Consider the following 19,539-nt stretch of genomic DNA (forward strand, 5'->3'; position numbering starts at 1 on the left):
GTTTAAGAAATTAGCATTCAAGTGATTTCTAGCTATTAAAGAAAAATGTGGCATTGTACCATCGTGCTAGAAAATCATTTGCAATCTAGGTTGTAAAGGTACATGCTCCAAAACAGCCGGAAAATTATTTTTCAAAAAATCAACGTATGCATCTCCTTTAAGGCTATCATTGAAAACAAATGGTCCCAGAATTTTTTCATAAATATTGCCACACCCAACATTAATGTTAATATATGTTGCAAACTAGTTTTCATGATGCAATGTGGATTGTCTTTGTTCCATAAACCTTTTCTCCTCTTCCTCAGAGGATTTCCCACACATATGTTAGCTAATTAAGCAAAGCAGCAAGCATTGAAACAGTTAAAATCAGTGGGAATACAATTATTGTAAGAAACTAACAGGGCCTGAATCAGTAAAACAAACACAATGTAAAAATAAAATACTAGTAATTAAGCCACATTTAAATTAGATCTCAAAATACAATTGTTTGCTAAGACCATCTTCTAATGATCCTTTTAACTTACTAAAAATAAGTGATAAATAAAAAAAAAAATTTTTTTTATTGCTGCCTGTTATGTATCATGGAAAAAATTAAACAAACTATTGTTTTATTCTCTCCTTTTGGCCTAAAACTTTCTTTTTAATTTTATGAAGCTCCTTCATTCTAATCACACTTTAATCATTTTACTTTTACTTTTTCATAACTTGAATGATATTTTTTTAACATTAACACATTTTTACGGCAGTGATTTAATATTTCTAAAATATCAATTTTTTTAATAATATCTGAATTGTTTAGAGAACCCATTTTATAATATTTTTTTATCACATTTTATTCAGACTTTTTTACAGAAACAATAGGCTGACATTCATATATTGATTTTTATGATGATTTTTTTAGTAAATGAAAGATATCAAGTCTGAATCCAGATCTTTCCAGTTGAAAGGCAAATATGCTACCATTTCGCGGCATTGACATCAATGCTGGAATGGAATGATAATTCTATTAACAATAAAATCTTTAATTCAAAGATTTTTTGTTTATGTTCTTGGGCATAGTACAACATCAAGCAGCAGCTGTTTTACATTTTTATGTTATTTTATATTTGTTGTAATTATTATCTTTCATCGTGTAAATTATGAAGATGATTAACATCGTAGTTTTGTATGTTTTAATGATATAGCAGAAAACAAAAAAATCAACTATTTCATAAAGAATTCTACAGAAGGTGACTTCTTCAGAAAAAAAGAGATTTTATATAAATACTAAGAGATTCAGGCATGAAATTAAATTAAATAGCTGCAAAATCTAAATTATCATGTTCAATTATAAGTTATGTCAGAAGAAAACAAGGATAAGTATTTGAAATAAACAAGAAATGTTACAAAAAAGTATAATTTGTGAAAGTCTTGCACTTGAAGTGAACTAAATTTTAATAGAATGGATTAACTAAGAACCTAATTGGCTAAATATCACTCAATCAGACATCTATTTCTGCAAAGGCAATGACAATATTTCAAACGTTAAACAACAGCTTTGTGAAACTGAAGAAGCTGTTGATGTCATCCAAGAATGATTTGATAATTTTAAAAGGTGATCAAATTAAAGATTTAAATATTGAATCAAGCTGCAGGCACAGATATAATATCCATTGAAGACTCTGCTTAATGTAAGCTTAAGTTGTAACCTTAATGTAATAGAATAAGACAAAAGTAGTCAAACTGTTTGATATTTAGTATAAATAAAATTGGTATCTGGTGGAAATGTAATCCATTTTTTAAAAAAATGTATGCAGCCAAAGAAAAATAAAGTTATATTTTAGTTAAAATATAATAATGCTGTAAAATCATGTTATTACACAATATAGATTGATATAAAAAACTTTTCTTCATTTAAATTTGAAATTTAATATTACCTATTAATACACTGATAAAGGATCTTTGAACAGTCAAGTCTGCAATTTACAACTACTCTATATGAACCAATAGGTATGTATGGTGTAGTAAATTAGTTAAAGATAATCATCACAATAAATAATGCAGTTTTAGATTTCCATTTGAATTACTAACTGCAGACTGTGAAAAATATTACATTTTGTTAGCCCTCAATAATAATATATCAAAAAATAAGAAAAATATTTACCTTAAGTCCTGGAAGTCCATGAAGTCCATTAAGCCCATCATCTCCTGGTAAACCTTTTGGTCCAGTAAATCCAGGAGGACCTGGTGGCCCAGTTATACCTATATCCCCTAGCATTCCTTTAGAACCAAATGGTCCAGGAGCTCCTCTAGGTCCAGTAAATCCAGGTAGTCCTTTTGGTCTTGAAATAACAATAAAAAAAAATTGCTGTTAATAATAGATGTTTCAGTTAAATTTTGATTTTGTTAGTATTCATTCACTTTTTACCTCTTACTAATCTTTTCATTGCACATTATTAAGGAAAAATACAATTTAAAAATATTATTAAGCAATCTATAATTATTTATGCAATTCATAAAGTTAAATTTATGTTTCAAATTATAAAACAAATTTCATAATATATTACATAATCTTCAAATGAACAGGGTTTTCAAACTGTAAAATAATTTATCATATTCATCAGTTAAGTCATGATAAAGGTTTTTCAAGATGAGGATTTACTTACATTACAAAAAAAAATGGTTAGTCATAAAATAATATTTTTTACTTCTTCTTTTGGCATATCAATGATAGGCTTATTCAGCCCATACCAATCTCCATCTTTTATTTACACTTCCTTGATCTCTCCTTCCACAAGGATTATATTCAAAAGCTTTGACTGGTAAACATTGTGATGACATTCTAATTTAATGGTCACACTAATTACCTCTATACTTCCTAATTCTGTCTAGCAATGGTGTCATATTGGGTTCTCATCAAATATTTTTGTTACGTTTCTTGTTTAGTCTGAAGTAACCAGCCACACCTCTTAGATATCTCATTTCTGCAGCTTGAATCATAGATTCTTTCTTTTCGATATCACCCATGTTTCACTCCCATAAAATAGGATTGGAATATTATTTATATTATATTAAACGAGAGCAGACCACTCTTACTTTATTACATATAAACACTATAATTCTCTTAAACTCATATGCTGACTTATCTGATTGCAAACATAGGTAGCCATATTATCCATTCGCCTTGATACTGTTTCGTTAGAAAGCGGATTTTTTTTCCTTCTTCCAACACTAATCATATCAATTACAGCGGTAGTATGAGCTTTTCTGTAACTGTATGATATTTGGACATCTTAGCTACTCTTAATGCTGTGAGATAAAATACTTTAAATCTACTTTTATCAGTATGGTTTGATTTACAAACCGAAGCTTGTTGTCTCTCAAAAGTATGTGATTTTCTTTTGAAAAATTCAAGTGTTTGCTTTTATGATCTGGATGTTTAGTTTCCAAGTGTTGAATTAATTTTGATGGCTTTATACTTTCATTGGAGATGTCTAGAAAGCAAATATATTTGCACATATTATGTATTACATAGCTTGATTATACACACACACCCGTGCATGCACATACACACACACACACACACACACACACACACACACACACACACACACACACACACACACATACACATGCACAATCGAACTATATATGAATGTATTATAACTAACTTATTAATTAATAAGTTAAGTTAATAACTTCTACACGTTACCAAAGTGATTTCAATAAATCTTGTTATCAAATTCTTTGTCATGTAAATTTCAGCGTAGCACACTTATGTTTATGTTTGCTTTATTTTTTATGTTAAACTCAGAGAATTATCTTGTGAAGGGCTATTTTAAGAGTGTGTACATAGTGACAAAGAAACATTGGAGGTGGATAAATGTGTAAGTGGAGGAAATTAAGTCAACAAATAGGATGAAAAATTGACTTGAATAGTGAATCATCCTTGCAGAAGGATAGGACACTCACTCGAAATTAATGATATATATATAAAAAATGTATTTTTAAGATAAAGAATTTGATGATGATAGTGATGGTTCTATTATGACTATCGATCAATCAAGAAGCAGATCTAAATCTATGGACAGTTTAAATCCCAATTCCATAATAAAAATGAGCAGTTTGACACAGCTGAAATGGTCAAACACTTCTCTACCTATTTCATTATCATGCTTGTTCATCATCATATTATGGGACAAATACAGCCAAAATATAATCATGTAATAATATATGAAATCATTTATATTTTTACTGAGAGTAATTCAGAATCTGAATGAGTGACTGCTGATTGTAACTGACGTAAAGAAAATTTTAAACCAAAGTAAAATAATTTTAAGAGCTACTGGTATTTACCCCCCTCCCATCATACACAAATAACAGATTTTGTTTATTCTATTTCTTAGTAGTGAAGAAATGTAGAAAGAAAATTATGTTATTTATTTATTTCCATTTTCAGATGGATCACCACCCAATTATAGCCATTGATGAGAGAAGAATTTTGATAGCATGTGAAAACTACCAAGAGTGAGTGGAATTTGAACCTAGAACCTACCAAATGAAAGATAGAGACACTACCACTCTATCACAGTGGTCTGCAAATTAATGTACTGAATTTGTAATGTGAAAACATTCTGAATTTTAGAATGTTATGTTAATGTAATTTTTTTCAGAAATCCACTGTTCTTTCCTGTCTTGCACGATTACTACATACTGCAATAAATTTGTCCAATCTACGTTATATTATTTAGTAGCATCATAAAAAACATCAAAAAGACATTGTCCTGTTGCATGACTAGGCATAGATTTGCAAAACAGCATATTTTCTTTGACTGATCTGTCCTTATCGCATTCATATCTCACAAAACATAAGAACTGAGAAATATTTGCCACATCTGTTGATTCATCAAATTGAATACCAAAAAGTTCACTTAAACTCATTTACTGACTTATCTTATGCAAACATAGACAACCATGTCATCCATTCATTCACCTTGATACCTGGATTAGAAAGCGGATATTTTTTTTCCTTCTTCCACACTTATTAAAACACTGACCATATCACTTACAGCAGGCAGTATGAAGTTTTCTGTGACTAGATGAGATTTGGACATCTTAGTTACTCATAATACTGTAAGATAAAATACTTTAAATCTACTTTTAGTATGATTTGATTTACAAACAGAAGCTTGTTGATCTCTCAAAATGTGTAATTTTCTTTCGAAAAATTCAGGGATTTGCTTTTATGAAAAACCAAAACTTCAATTATTATTATTATTTTCATTGAAACTAAGCTTTTAAATACTTAAACAAAGGCACCAGATGCACCCATCATTTTCGAAACTAAACTGACGTTCTGCAATCCCTTATACCTCTTCAAAACTGCTGAGAGCATGACTTGTTCAAACTTATCATATGCATGTTCGAACATGATGCTCTCATAGCGATTATTATGGAATACGATACTGGTTTGGTAATGTGATACCATTTTGAATTTTACAATGTTAAAATGAAAAACATTAGAGTAGAACTTTTTTGTAGGGTAAAATTTTGTAAGTACTATTTGAAAATTTAGAATTAACACTGTAACTTTTTGAAATCCTCAAACTAGTTAATTATGTAAATATTATTTACTATTGTGTAATAATTATTTACTATTATTGTTACTAACCATGGTTCATAGACACATTCCCTAAAAAGATTTCTGGCTAAGCAGCCATAGAAGCTTCAAAATAATCTAAAATATGAAACAAACTGCTGGAATAGATAACTATAAAAGAAGGAGGTATTAAGACAACATAGGAAGATCTTAAGATAATTTCTGATGTTATTTTATTTAGTTAAAGTAAAGATTAATAAATTGTAACTTGATATTATTTTGTAAAAACAACAACATTAATAGTACATTTTATTTGCGACAGAACAATTTTAAGATGTAACTGAAAATAATCATAACTATTCCATAATAAATAATTAAGTTAAAAATATTGTTGAAAAGCATCTTGGACAAAAATTGTTGTAGTTTTATTTATTAAGAGAAGGTATTGCAGTAAAGTTGTCAGATTCCTACAAACAAGTTCAGTTCACCCAACAGTCAATTTGTCACATAATACAAATATAGTACTGCAATTACCAATTAATTTATGAGTTAATAATTATGTAGGTAGTAATGTTCTTTATAGGAATTGGACAATACCTTATTAGAGCTTGAAGAAATCAGATATCTGTATAAAATTTCAGCCCATCATCATCATTCATATATAAATAAATAATATAATATTTTTTCAGCCTTCACAAAGTACAAAATTAAAGGGCCTACGCCTTTTTCAGGCCTAAGTCTATCAAAAATATATTATATAATATACTAGCAGACCCAGCAATACTTCGCTATTGCTAGATTTTAGTTTTAGTGTGTGTGTGTGTATATATATATATATATATATATATATATATATACATATATAGATTAAACGAACACAACTGAAAATTTGATAAAACATTAACAAATGAACATTACAGAACTTCACAAAATTAACCGTTCTCTTTTATGCCTTCTCTCTTTTCCCCTTTTCCTCTCCCACTTTACTTTTCCCCTTTTTCACATTTTCCTTTTCTCATTTTCATTTGTACCATATTCCAATTCCCATTTCCTTTCCCCATGTTCCCCTTGCCATGCCCCATTTCTCACTTTCCTCCCCATTTTCATTTCCTTCCCCAATTTTTCTTTTTCTCCTTTCTCCTCTTCATTTCCTTTTCCTGTTTTTCCTTTTCCCTGTTTTCCCCTTTTTCTTTTTTCCATTTTCCCCTTCTTCACTTTTTGATTTTTCCCTTTTCTGATTTTTTACTTTCTCCTTTTTTCCCTGCACGTAAATCAATCCAGTAGTTTTTTGTCTATAGCAGGCACAAATATCAGAAACATTGAAATGGAATCGTAAAGTATTTAGTATAGCGTGTGTTGCTTTAACATTCAACAAATAGCGCTGTTTTTAAAAAATAGCACCTGTCACAGGTGTGATGTCTTAGGTATATAAATAGTAGGTATGTAAAAACTTGTGCATATTCGAGTGCAACGTTGTGTCAAAATTTCAAAACAATGGCTGAAAAACGTTCGGAGATTTAAGATTTTGAATCAATGAACATTTACATTTTTATTTAAATAGATTTATTATATAATACTTATTAATAGGTTGATCACATTAATGTAATATATAATGTATTTTTGAGAGATTTTGTATACATAAATTTAAAAGAAGATTTAATCTGATTAAACTACAAACAGAGTATGAGGATAACACAATAATAAAAGCTGCAATAGATGGCAGCACTTTTCCAGATATTGGTTAATTATAATACTTCCATTTCAAATCTGTACATTAATGTAACATTGGCTAGCCAGGCCACAAGTATATTTATTCCATTTTAACCTATTTATTTATTATTTATTTTAATTTTAATATTTTTATTAATTGACATCATATTTTTATATATGTAATTTTTATTTGTTTTATTTTTGATTTTAAATTTTAAAAAATACTTAATTTTAATTTTTAACTTAAATTATTGATTTTTATCATTTATATATTTTTTTTTAAATTAACAAAGTTTTTATTGTACTTTATAAAAGAAAAAGTTATTACTCTTGATAATCTTTATGTGTAATAAATAATTTGATGTTAACAATTTAAAAAAATGGATTACAACTGAGGATGCGAGAAATTCGCGAAAACATTTTTGTGAACATGATAAAATAGGGTAAGTGTCATCCTACTTTATTGTTCTGTACTTAGGTTTATCAAGTTCTTTAAATTTATATATATATATTATTATTATATATTATTATATTATATATAATATAATAATATTATTTATTATTATTTTTATTAAATTTATAAATAAATATTATAGATGAAAAGCATCCATTTGTAAGTAAATATTGTGTAGATTAATAATAATAATAATAATCCCCCGAAGTAAATCTATCTTCATGTCCGGATCAGTAACATCTACGATCCACGTCCAGGGGGACAACGGCTGTGCACTTGTTTCAGACTTGTACGAATCTCCAAGCCGTCTAACGGAGCTATGGTCAAAGTCCATTCTGGATGATGTGGTCATGGGAGTATGGATCACTGTCGCTGTCGTTTTTCATCTCAAGACTGAACTCCCCTGCATGTTTGCCGTGCGCGGAGACCTGTTTAGCTGGAAATGGGGATCCTGGCGCTTGAGTGAAACCACGCAGTTGGTTTGGAAAACCACGGTTGGATGTAGCAATAGGGCACTTTGGCTAAACAGGAGGCCAGTTTGATCGTTTATGACTGAACCTTCCGCTTGCGGAGGAGACGGGTAAACAGGAGAGAGCCCGAGATACCTTGACAGGACTAGTTTCCTGTTTGGGGTGGATTGGAATCTATATTTCTCTGGTAGCCCTGGCGTCCTGATGGGCGTCCCAAATGTGTGGCTCCGTGGTGGGTGGGGAGCCAGAGAGACTAATTATTCTGTAATACTCTCATGGAATCTAAAACTTTAAACCCTCGTTCGGTAACCCCGAACAACCTTGAGGGAAAATGCCCTCGTTCTGAAGTCTCTCCTACTTCGACGTCATCATCGAAGAAGAAGAAAAGTGTAGATGTACGACATGCTCCAGTAGTTCCATCAACAAGAATTCCTTGACCAAAATATATTGTTATTAAAAGAAACAATGGGTCGGGAAACGGTTTTTCAAACATTAGTCCCTTCGTCATAGCTAAGGAACTCGTGACAAAAGCTGGTAGACCAGTTAAGGAAGCTAAGAAGACGCAGGCTGGATTATTCATTGAAGCGCTAAACGACGTACAATCAGCAAAATTATTAGAAATGAAACAATTAACGAACATTTATGTTACTGTGGAAGCTCATGGTACACTCAACTACTCCAAGGGAGTAGTAGTCTGTCGTGACTTACTTAATTATAGTGAAGAGGAGACTGTTAGTGAAATGGCATCTCAAGGCGTTATCGCATGTAGGCAATTGAACATGAGATGGGCTGGTGAAGTGCTACCCTCTTCTTCTCATGTCCTTACTTTTAATAAGCCATTGTTGCTTGAAAAAATCAGGGTCGGAATCCATCGGTTGGATGTGCGTGCCTATATCCCACTGCCGATCAGATGTTTCAAATGCCAATGTTTTGGTCATATCTCCGACAGATGCAATCATGAAGAGATTTGTGCGTGTGGCCAAGCAATCCATGAAGGTGAACCCTGTAAAGAAATCCCTTTATGTTTCAATTGCGGGGGACAACATTCAGCAAGATCTAGGAATTGTCCTGCTTTCAAGAAGGAAATTGCGATACAGGAGACTAAAGTTCTCGGGAAACTTAGTTATCTTGAAGCGAAGAAATAGTTAATGCACAGACGCAGGGGAAAAATCCTTTGCGAAAACAGCTGCGTCTAGCACAGATACATCTTCCCCACAAGTAGTTGACAGCTTAATCAGGCAATTGACACCAGTTTTAACCACGGTTTTAGACAAATATATAGGAAGGAAATTTGCTACAGTTGAACCAGTGCCATCGACTAGCAGTCAGCAATCAAACATCATCGCCAAATCAAATGAACCATTGACGTCGCAAACACGAGGGATTAGTCAGGAGATTGAAGGTAGCGATAAGAAGCATGTTCCATATGCATTCGTTAAAAAACTTAACGACGATAATAAAGCGTGGATGTTACACCTACTTAATAGAATATGGACCTCGGCCTCATATCCATAATTGTGGAAAGAAGCAGTAATCATACCGGTTTTGAAACAAGGAAAAGATCCTTTAGACACTAAGAGTTACAGACCAATATCTCTAACATCGTGTATCGGCAAACTCTTAGACAAAATGATAAATGCTCGTTTAGTATGGTTATTGGAAAGGAAGCAACTTCTTTCACCGTATCAAACCGAATATAGACAGCGTCGTACTACGACTGATAACATGATACTTATTGAGAACGCTATACAGAATGCTTTTATTAACAAGAAGCACTTTGTAGGAGTATTTTTCAACCTTGAGAAAGCATTTGATATGACGTGGAGGTATGGAATTTTAAAACAAATGTATGAGTGGGGACTACGTGGAAATCTTCCCATGACTATCGCAAGCTACTTATCTCAGCGAACTATAAAAGTACGGTTTGGCAACACCTATTCGACTTGTAGGCGATTACAGAATGGAGTTCCGCAGGGATCACCCCTTAGCGGCACCCTGTTTACAATTGCTGTCAATAGGGTTCTACAAGCAGTACCATTAGGGATTGGTAAATGTATGTACGTCGACGATCTGGTGATTTTTTATGCCAGCATGGAAACTGCAATGGCCTGCTAGAAGTTACAGCGAGCAATCGGTGATATTATTGATGCGGCTGAGAAGTCTGGCTTCAGGTTTTCAACCGAAAAGTCATGCGTCGTACATTTCTGTCGCTTTAGAGGTGCGCACCCTAGTCCACGACTTACAATAAAGGGTGTTAGAATTCCGTATAAAGAAGAAGTGAAGTTTTTGGGACTAATCTTCGATAAAGGTCTTACATGGCATCCTCATGTGTGACGATTGGCAGCAAAATGCAAACGAGCGTTAAACATAATTAAATGTATATAGAATATAATTGGGGATCGGATCGAGAGGTTCTTCTACGTCTGTATACTTCATTGATACTTTCAAGAATCTACTACGGCTGTTGTTTATTCCTCGGCTCGAAAGAGCTGTCTAAAAGCCTTGGACATCGTACAAAATGCCGGAATTCGATATGCTACTGGAGCGTTTCGCACCAGTCCCATTGACAGCCTTGTATGTGAATCATGACTGTCTCCACTATGTTTTCGAAAGACATCCTGTTACTTCGCTATGCGATCAATGTCACGTCTTCACCGCACCATGTAAATACACCAGCGTTCATTAGACATCCTCTCCAAGAAGCTTACTGCCCTGCCGGTAGTTGCATCTGTTTATACAGCTGAGTTTTATGCCATTTGGCAAGCTCTGAGGTATTGTGAGCACTATAATGTACCATCCTTTTTAATCTGCAGTGACTCAATGAGTAGTATTCAAGCACTGCAAGATGCGTACTCAACGGACCCCTTGGTGAAAATGATTTTTGCACTGTTTCAGGTGCTAAGCAAGAAGGAGCAACAGAGCACATTGATGTGGATACCGGGACACTCCGGTGTTGCTGGTAACGAGGCTGCAGATGAGGCAGCTCGAGTGGCTGCTGACGAGCCTGAGCCCGAGGGAATTCCCATCAGACCTGGCGATGTTAAGTGTCACATGTCTGCCTGTGTCAGACGTAAATGGCACAGAGTTTGGAACGGGTTAACCACAAAAATTAACGCCGTGAAAGACTTTTCTGGCAAGTGGACCACTCCGCTTCCGATCAAAAGGAGAGAGCAGGTTGTTATAACACTGTTGCGAATGGGGCATACGAACCTAACGTCTAGTTATATGTTGACTGGCAGCAATCAACCAGTTTGTGAGGAGTGTCAGCAATCATTGACAGTCAAGCACTTATTTGAGGATTGCATCGTACATCGCAGTCTGCGTCGTCAATTCGAAATAGAGGGAGAAATAAAGAGATTTTTGAGAAATGAGGAATGTGCTATTAGAGACTTGCTGCTTTTTCTTAATACGGCCGGACTCTTCTATGTATTTGAATTTCATTTTCGGAGGCATGTCTTTAACACATATTCTATGTCAAGAGAGGATAGTTAGATTTTCCTTTTCTTTGTTTTATTTTTAGTTTTTTGCATCCCATTCGGGTGTATGAACTTTTATCAACGTGTGTATACGTTTCATTTTTTTAGCTACTTCATGCTTTTCATTAAATGCTATCGTTTATTCATACTTTTTGTTTTGAGAATTGGCAAGGGTTAATGATCTTGGTAATCGATGCCCAATAACAAAAAAAAAAATAATAATTATAAAAATACTATAATAGATGTAAATAAACAGAAAATATTCACCCATTGATTGAATATCCCCTGACACCTTTTACTCCAGGTAAACCAATTCTACCATCATTACCAGGTAGTCCATCAGATCCAGGTCGTCCAGGGGTTCCAATTCCTAAATTAAAAAAACAAAAAAATATTTTCTTCATAAATAATTTGATTAAAATGTTTTAATATTGTTAATATTCATTATAACATTACTAAAAAATATTAATGTTTAAATAAACGCACATAGGAAGCAAAATCTAAAGTGAGCATATATAATATCAAACGATAATCCACATCTACTCTATTTATTACCACTAATTTTCATACCATCAGCAATGTAAATTGAGTGATGAAATTTTGCTACCCTTCCTTATTCTGCTCTCAAAACTGAGCAAGATTCTTTTTAATAATAAAGTTTGATTATTTAAAAACCAGATTTTACAGGTCATTCTTTTTTTTGAGAAGGAAAAAAGTATATTTAGAACTTTGTATAAATTAACAGTTTACTAAGACATCAATTTTCTAGGAGTATTCACCATAGAACTTCATCCTTACATTCCCGAAATTTGACCACTAGTATTACATTCTACCATTCTACCTAGTTTTATACCAAAGGGGGTGGGCAGGAATTAACTTCCATTGAAAATTGTTTATAACTTTTTTAATACTTAACCAATTTTCATGAAACAAAAAGCATTTTGTTCCTTACAATGGTAGAATTTATTACATGATATCTCAATAATGTCATTGCAGGTATCAGTGGCGGACCATGGCACAACGTCTAACCTTGCGTGAGCAGAGGCTCAGCTGGCATCCTGGTATGAAGAATGGTGGTTGGTGGTACAAGAACAGAGATGGTGGCAAAGTGTGAAAGGAGTGCCTTGGTAGATGCAAAGACCATAAGGAATTGCTACTTGAAGCTAATGGACACAGATTCTGTATCAGATGTTAGAAGACGCGCAGCAAATCATAAAGACAGGCATCTCACAAAAGTTGTTTAATGCGACACACAATCCAAGCTGTTCTGAAGATAGAGTTGAATTTTCATCCATGACAACCACATTACTACCAGGAATTATTGCTGGAAGACTGTGATCATTGGTTGGAGAGATGATGCTTGCTTGGTATGAAAGACTGGTCCAATATTTTCAGTAATATTCTGTGGTCAGATGAAGCCATGTTTCATGTTGGGAGACAATTGTTATTATTGGGCAAAGAGGATCCGGGGGTGGTTGTTGAAAGAAGCCCCAACATCACCCAAATGTCATAATGTGGTGCAACATGACATCCACAAAAGTTGTGGGTCCATATCTCATTCAAGACACAAAGAATGCAGAATGGTACCTTGATATGCTTTAAAATTAAATTCATAGTATTATATTCACATTGGACAATTACAATGACCTAATCTTTATGCAAGATGGAACCCTGCCTCATTTCACAAGTCCTGTCTGTGCGTGGCTTGACACCCATTTTCCAGGATACTGGATGGAATGTCCCCCCCCTTATATATATTTTATATATAAAATCATTCATTCTGATAAATAGTTCCCCTGTGCCACTTTGTATATGTCATATGTAGGTTCTTATAATTGTAAGAGTTCAAGAATAAATTGTAACCAATCATTCATAGTTTCTTACAAATGTTGTTCTCAGTTAATTATTAGTTTATTATGTCAAAATCTTATTTTTATTCCGCATAATAAAGAATGTGATGTAATTTGTTTTAAAAATTAAAGGAATTTAAGTAAAACTTTAATAAAATAAAGATACATTTATTTATTAATTTTTTGCTATTTAATACTAACTTCAGTTGTGAAAAATAACATCAAGAATATAATGGATGATAAGTAATGTCCTACAGCATCTAGGTTATTTAAATTTTAAATCACTATTTAAAGATGAGTAGGAAACAAAATCATTTCTCCTAGATGTCTAAGATTATTAAACATATTTGATTTCATCCTGATCAAGTGAATGTGCATTATGATATAAGGGATGCATGTAAGTATGCAAATATTTATTACACTTATAAGGGTATTTAAACCCCATTAAATATTAAAGTGGGGTTTCTGTCTTGTAGGTCTCATAAATTAAACCCACTGGGTTGATTTAGTGGTGAATGCGTCTTCCCAAATCAGCTGATTTGGAAGTCCAAAGCGTTCCAGCGTTCAAGTCCTAGTAAAGTCAGTTACTTTTACACAGATTTGAATATTAGATCTTGTATACCGGTGTTGTTTGGTGGTTGGGTTTCAATTAACCACACATCTCAGGAATGGTCGAACTGAGACTGTACAAGACTACATTACATTTACATTCATACATATCATCCTCTGAAGTATTATCTGAACAGTAATTACCGGAGGCTAAACAGGAAAAAGAAGAAAAAAGTCTCATAAACAGGTAATTTTCAAAAAAAAATTAAAAACCAGCAAAACTAAATAAATAAAATTTTGTGTATGTAATTGTACACATTTATTAAGTAAAAAAAAAATTGACAGTTTTTTAATCAATGCAAAAGTAAGGAGAACTGTTCAAAGTTGTGGTATCACTGAACGTAGCAGTAGATAACTGAAAATAATAATTACTGAAGAAATTATTTAAAATTATAAAATTAAGCAGTTTTATAATCAGCGCAAAAAGTAGACTAGAACAAAATTAAAATAATAAATTTTTACTGTTACAGCTACTTAAATAAAAATATTGATTTTATCTCTAAATTTTTTAACATCTTTATTGTATAACAGAAAAATTGTAAATATTGTTTTATTACTTAAATCTATAATATGAAGACGATATTTCGAACATTTAAAACTCAGAACTATAACTATTAGATAACTGGGTAGGTACTGAGAACCTCCATCAGTACAGAAGAAGTGTTTTCGAGAAAAGAGCATTTGAAGTTCCTAAGAATCACAAATAATACTGATGTTGATTCCAAAACCTTGTTTGCTTTTGTATAAAAATTGACCTCAATATCACATTTTTTTAGACTTCAGTAATGTTTTCAATATATATTTTCAAATTAATCTATCAGTTTTTATATTTTGTCAAAATACTCATAAACAACTGCTTCTTTTGTAAGTAAATTTCTATAAAACTGTTTTTTTTTTCTTTATGTCTTGGATGTGAATTACTTCCTCTTTTTCCTTTTGCACTGCCACAGACATCAGCATTACATTGGAACTCATTAATAATGTTTATTTGTGTTTTACATTAAGTGTTTAATGTTCTATGGATAGTCTGTGGAGTACAAATGTTTTATTCTGAGGATATGCTAAGGGTATCCTAGCTAGATCCCAACAGGTGATTTTTAGAATGTCAAAAGGAGTATAAAAATCATATCCCAAGAATGTCCTATAGGATGCTTTACACATTCTGTAGGTATAGCCCAAGCATATCACTGGGGCTAAACATCCTAGAATATCTCATAATATCAAGGGATTTAAAAAAGAACACTATAGGATATAATGCACATTTATAATCAGAGGATGTTTTTGTGTTGTCTGGATATTAAACAAATGATATAAACGATGCAAATGATGAAGCAAATGATACAAATGCGTTAAGCAACCACTAACATAGCAACTAGGAATACTTTCAAAATAATATTATTTTGAAATATTATTTCTTATAAATAAAATGAAGTAAGATTACCTGGAAGTCCTCTCATTCCTTTATATCCTCTAGGGCTAACTCCTGGTAAACCAGGTGAACCAGGCGGTCCTTCATCTCCATATTCTCCAGGTGCACCTTTTTGACCAGGCCATCCTCTAATTCCAGGTCTTCCATCAAGACCATTAAGACCCGGTTCTCCTCTTTCAGCATCAATTCCCGGTAATCCTAAGTAAAAAGAATTATATGTTAAAATACAATTTATTAAAAATCTTTACATTTAATTAAACTAAATTACATTATATTAATACTTCAGAGAACATAATTCCAGAGAATTTAATTTGTCTTCGAATACACATACTGTTTAAAAATAGTTATACTGTACTTTTAGTTTAAAATAAATTACATTGTAATATGTATTTATAAAATAAAAAAAAACAAAAACAAAAAAAAAATCAGAATTAAACAATTTTTTAATAAGGAGAAAATTTAATTTATGAGAGTTAATCAAATATAAACTGAATTTTTGTTTTTAACATTAATTAACACAGAATAAAAATAAAAACACAGTTATAGTTTTTCTATTTAGTTTCCCTGAAGTTCTATGGATTTTTCCCAGCATGTGGGAAACCTGTGGATCCCTTCTTCATAAAAAGTTTGAGGACATGTCACCAAATGAACACAAACTTCTCTACTTTGTTGTCACTCTGGAATCAATGCCCTCTCAGTGCCTCATCCGGAGGACCAAACAAAAAAAATTGCAGGGGGATAAATCAAAACTGTATGAGGTAGTTCAGTAAAATTTATCCAGTTTATCCTGAGTGCTAATGGCTGTGAGACCTGGGATTGTTATAAAGAAGAATCACATCTCTGATTGGTTGATGGCTTTCAGTTTGTCCAGGAGCTGGCTAGTATGCAGCACTCACAGAGTGACATTCATGGAGAAAATCAACAAGTAATATGGCTTTCCGGTTCCAAAAAATGATTTAAAAGTAAAAAAAAATAATTGCTGGGAGGTAAGTTGAAGTTGAAGTTGTAAGATTGAAGGTTTTTCCAACAAAAGTTTTCAAATCACTTTACTGATTTATCCCAAGAAGCAGTAGCCATAAGCTTCTTAACTGAAGGATTCGTATTTGAACCTCTTCGGTCTAGGAGATGGTGAATGCTGCCATTACACTGACTGCTGTTCTGTGTCAATGTTCAAATAAGATATCTAGGTATCATCTCCAGTAATAATGTGATCAAACAATTAATTATCTTCATTTTCATAACGCTGCAAAAATTCATGCTATGTAGCAAGACATTTTTTCATTGTGTGTTGGCTAACATATATACTACCCATCTAGTGTACAATTATTTATAGCCCAATTTTTCAGTAAAAATTTCATTAATCAATGTTGCTGAAACATCTGCAACAACAAAGATAATTGTGATAAATGAAGCGCCGGTTTTCTCAAAATTTTTGTCAACTTTTTCAATCAAATCATTCGTTATCACCAACAGTCAGCCTCTGTGTCCTTTATGATGAACGTTCATTCATCCTTCTTGAAATGAATGGCACCAATATCTTACTCTAGCAAAAAATAATATTCAGCCAACAAACAATGCAAATTTGCCTATGAATCAGTTTGAGAGTTTTTTTTTTACATCAAAAATCAGATTATTCCTTGTGCTTCACACTTGGTGAAATCATGAACTGTATTTCTCATTATAAATGGATGAATTTAATATATGCAACTAACAACAAAATGACTAAACTATTGTTTATAACAGCTGATTATGGATTGAAGTAACTGAGCTACGCAAGCACCATTTGTTTAAATAGTGTAAATAGGCGGCAAGTTCAAACCAGACTTTACTTTTAAAAAAAAGCCTTGTACATTAATAAATGAACTATCATAGGGTAATAACTATCTTAGAGTAATAAGACTGAACTCAATTTGAACAAATGAAAAATTTTCATAGAAGAAAGTTTTCTTTGGGACGAAAATGTATGGGCACAACCTATAGGTTTCACAAAGTATTTATTTGAGCAGTTCAAGTGAGATTACCATCTCCCACTTAAACTTTAAATGAACTTAAGAGAGATGAACTTATGGATGCACTGAGTGGCTGCAATCTTTTTATAAAGATGCATTCTCTGGCTAACTATAAAACCAATTAAGAGCTCATGGATGGGGTTAATATAATAACTAAATAACTGGACACCTCGGTTGTAAAGTTTTTTTGAAAAGGATCTATCTGATAAAGCAGGTATCATAGTAATGACAGTATGTGAGCAATAACTAATAATAATAGTAAAGAAATAGTTTAGTTTAGAAATAGAAAAGTAATAATAGTAAGAGAAATAATAGTAATGTGATATATATATATACATGGTGTCTCATGAAGAATCAAAAAGAATTTCAGGATGTGTTTTACAGGTAAATACAAAAAAAATGTAGTTATAAACATAAGTCCTTAAACGCTTCATTTTTGAGTCAGAGCTAGCAAAAAATTTTGCCCTGATTTCTGTTCTATGGGTAAAATGAAGTCATATTACAATTTCTTGAACTTAAATTATGGGATAGAGTTTATGGTTTTAAATGATTTTTAACCAGGAGAATGAAATAGAATAAGTTAGAGAATTGTATCACTTGTAATTTTTGAGAAAATTGTTGTGAAGCAGAAAAAAAAATTTGTGTAAGAAAGCATAATTTTTTTAGGTTGGCATACAATAAATTGGTTAAATTGACATTAAACAAATAAAATTTTTAGGGAATTTCATTATGAGAAAATTTATATACTAATGTATGCAGGAAAATAGTGACTTAACATGAAGAAGAGTTTAAGAAATCTGATTTTTATTAATAACAAAAAAGGTCAAAACATGATAGAAGAATATTATATTATAATTTTAAACCGAAGCAAATATCATTTCAATATTGGAGAATATGTAGAAACAAAATCAATAACTTGAAGTAAATTAAAAGAAAAATTAAATAAGATGATAGCTTAATAACAAATCTTTAGCTTGGAGTTTTTATTATAGTTTATATAGAATGTATCACAAAGTTCTCCTGGTACTTTCATAACCTATTTTTCTCATTAAAATAATGGAAAAAAATTATATAAACATATGTCCTAAATTGCTTTGTTTGTGAGTTTCAGCTAGTGAAAGATTTCATTCGGATTTCAGCTATCCTTGTGAAATGAGGTTAATTTAATAAGGACGTTAATTAAAGGGCAAAATTAATGATTTCTTATGGATTTTAACTTAAAAATTTAATAAAGTACATCCCAGGACTATATCTATGGCTGTTTTTTGAAAATCAGTAAATTGGGGTAAAAATCTCTGTTTTTTATGTTTGACATACAATAACTTTGTAAGATGGATAATAAAGGCATAAAACTTTCAACAAAACTTGTAGGTAATTTAATTCTGAACAAAATTGTGTAAGATATAGTTGCCCGAGCAAATCTACGAGCATGTGCTGTCGGCTCATTATATTATTGTTTTCCAAAACATTATTTTTGCATGTAATTATTATTTTTATTTCATTTTTCAAGTTTTAAACAATATGGGTGTCTGAAAATACATTTATGTTGTGTGTTCAATTTTTTCCACTTGAGTTGATTACATTACAAAAATACTTAATGACTCAATCTTGTAAACAATAACAATTCCTTAACCAATGACTAATGCTCTGATTGGTATTATGTATAGGCCTATAAAAATTTTTGCGTGCAGTTAGAAATTATGTCTTTCATCACGACTATACTTAGATTCGTCATTCGTAGTACACAATGTGTGTATAAAGAAATAAACTTTAGTCCATTTTATAATGTGTTCAGTGAAGGTATTTGGATAGCATTTTTGTGTGGTCATTTTATAATTACTCATTGTTTTTCATAAATTTTTTGTAATATATAATTTTTTGTTTTATTTTTGTTCGTGTGTTATTGGTGTGGTTTGTTACGACAGAATTTAAGTCTGTAGTTAAGAAAAAACTT

The 19,539-nt window shown here is 31.8% G+C and overlaps 1 protein-coding gene across 1 annotated transcript in view; it reads right to left on the minus strand.

The window, feature by feature from the left end:
* Positions 1–19,539, minus strand: part of LOC142320508 (uncharacterized) — a 525,465-nt gene that overhangs the window by 23,227 nt on the left and 482,699 nt on the right. Inside the window, exons 25-27 of the mRNA XM_075358371.1 lie at positions 15,589–15,774; positions 11,956–12,058; positions 2,144–2,321 (exon numbers count right to left, since the gene is read on the minus strand). Of these exons, the coding sequence (XP_075214486.1) occupies positions 2,144–2,321; positions 11,956–12,058; positions 15,589–15,774 (467 nt within the window). The remainder of the gene's footprint in view (positions 1–2,143; positions 2,322–11,955; positions 12,059–15,588; positions 15,775–19,539) is intronic.

The sequence above is a fragment of the Lycorma delicatula genome, chromosome 2 (genome assembly GCF_047948215.1).
Source record: "Lycorma delicatula isolate Av1 chromosome 2, ASM4794821v1, whole genome shotgun sequence".
Lineage (NCBI taxonomy): Eukaryota > Metazoa > Arthropoda > Insecta > Hemiptera > Fulgoridae > Lycorma > Lycorma delicatula.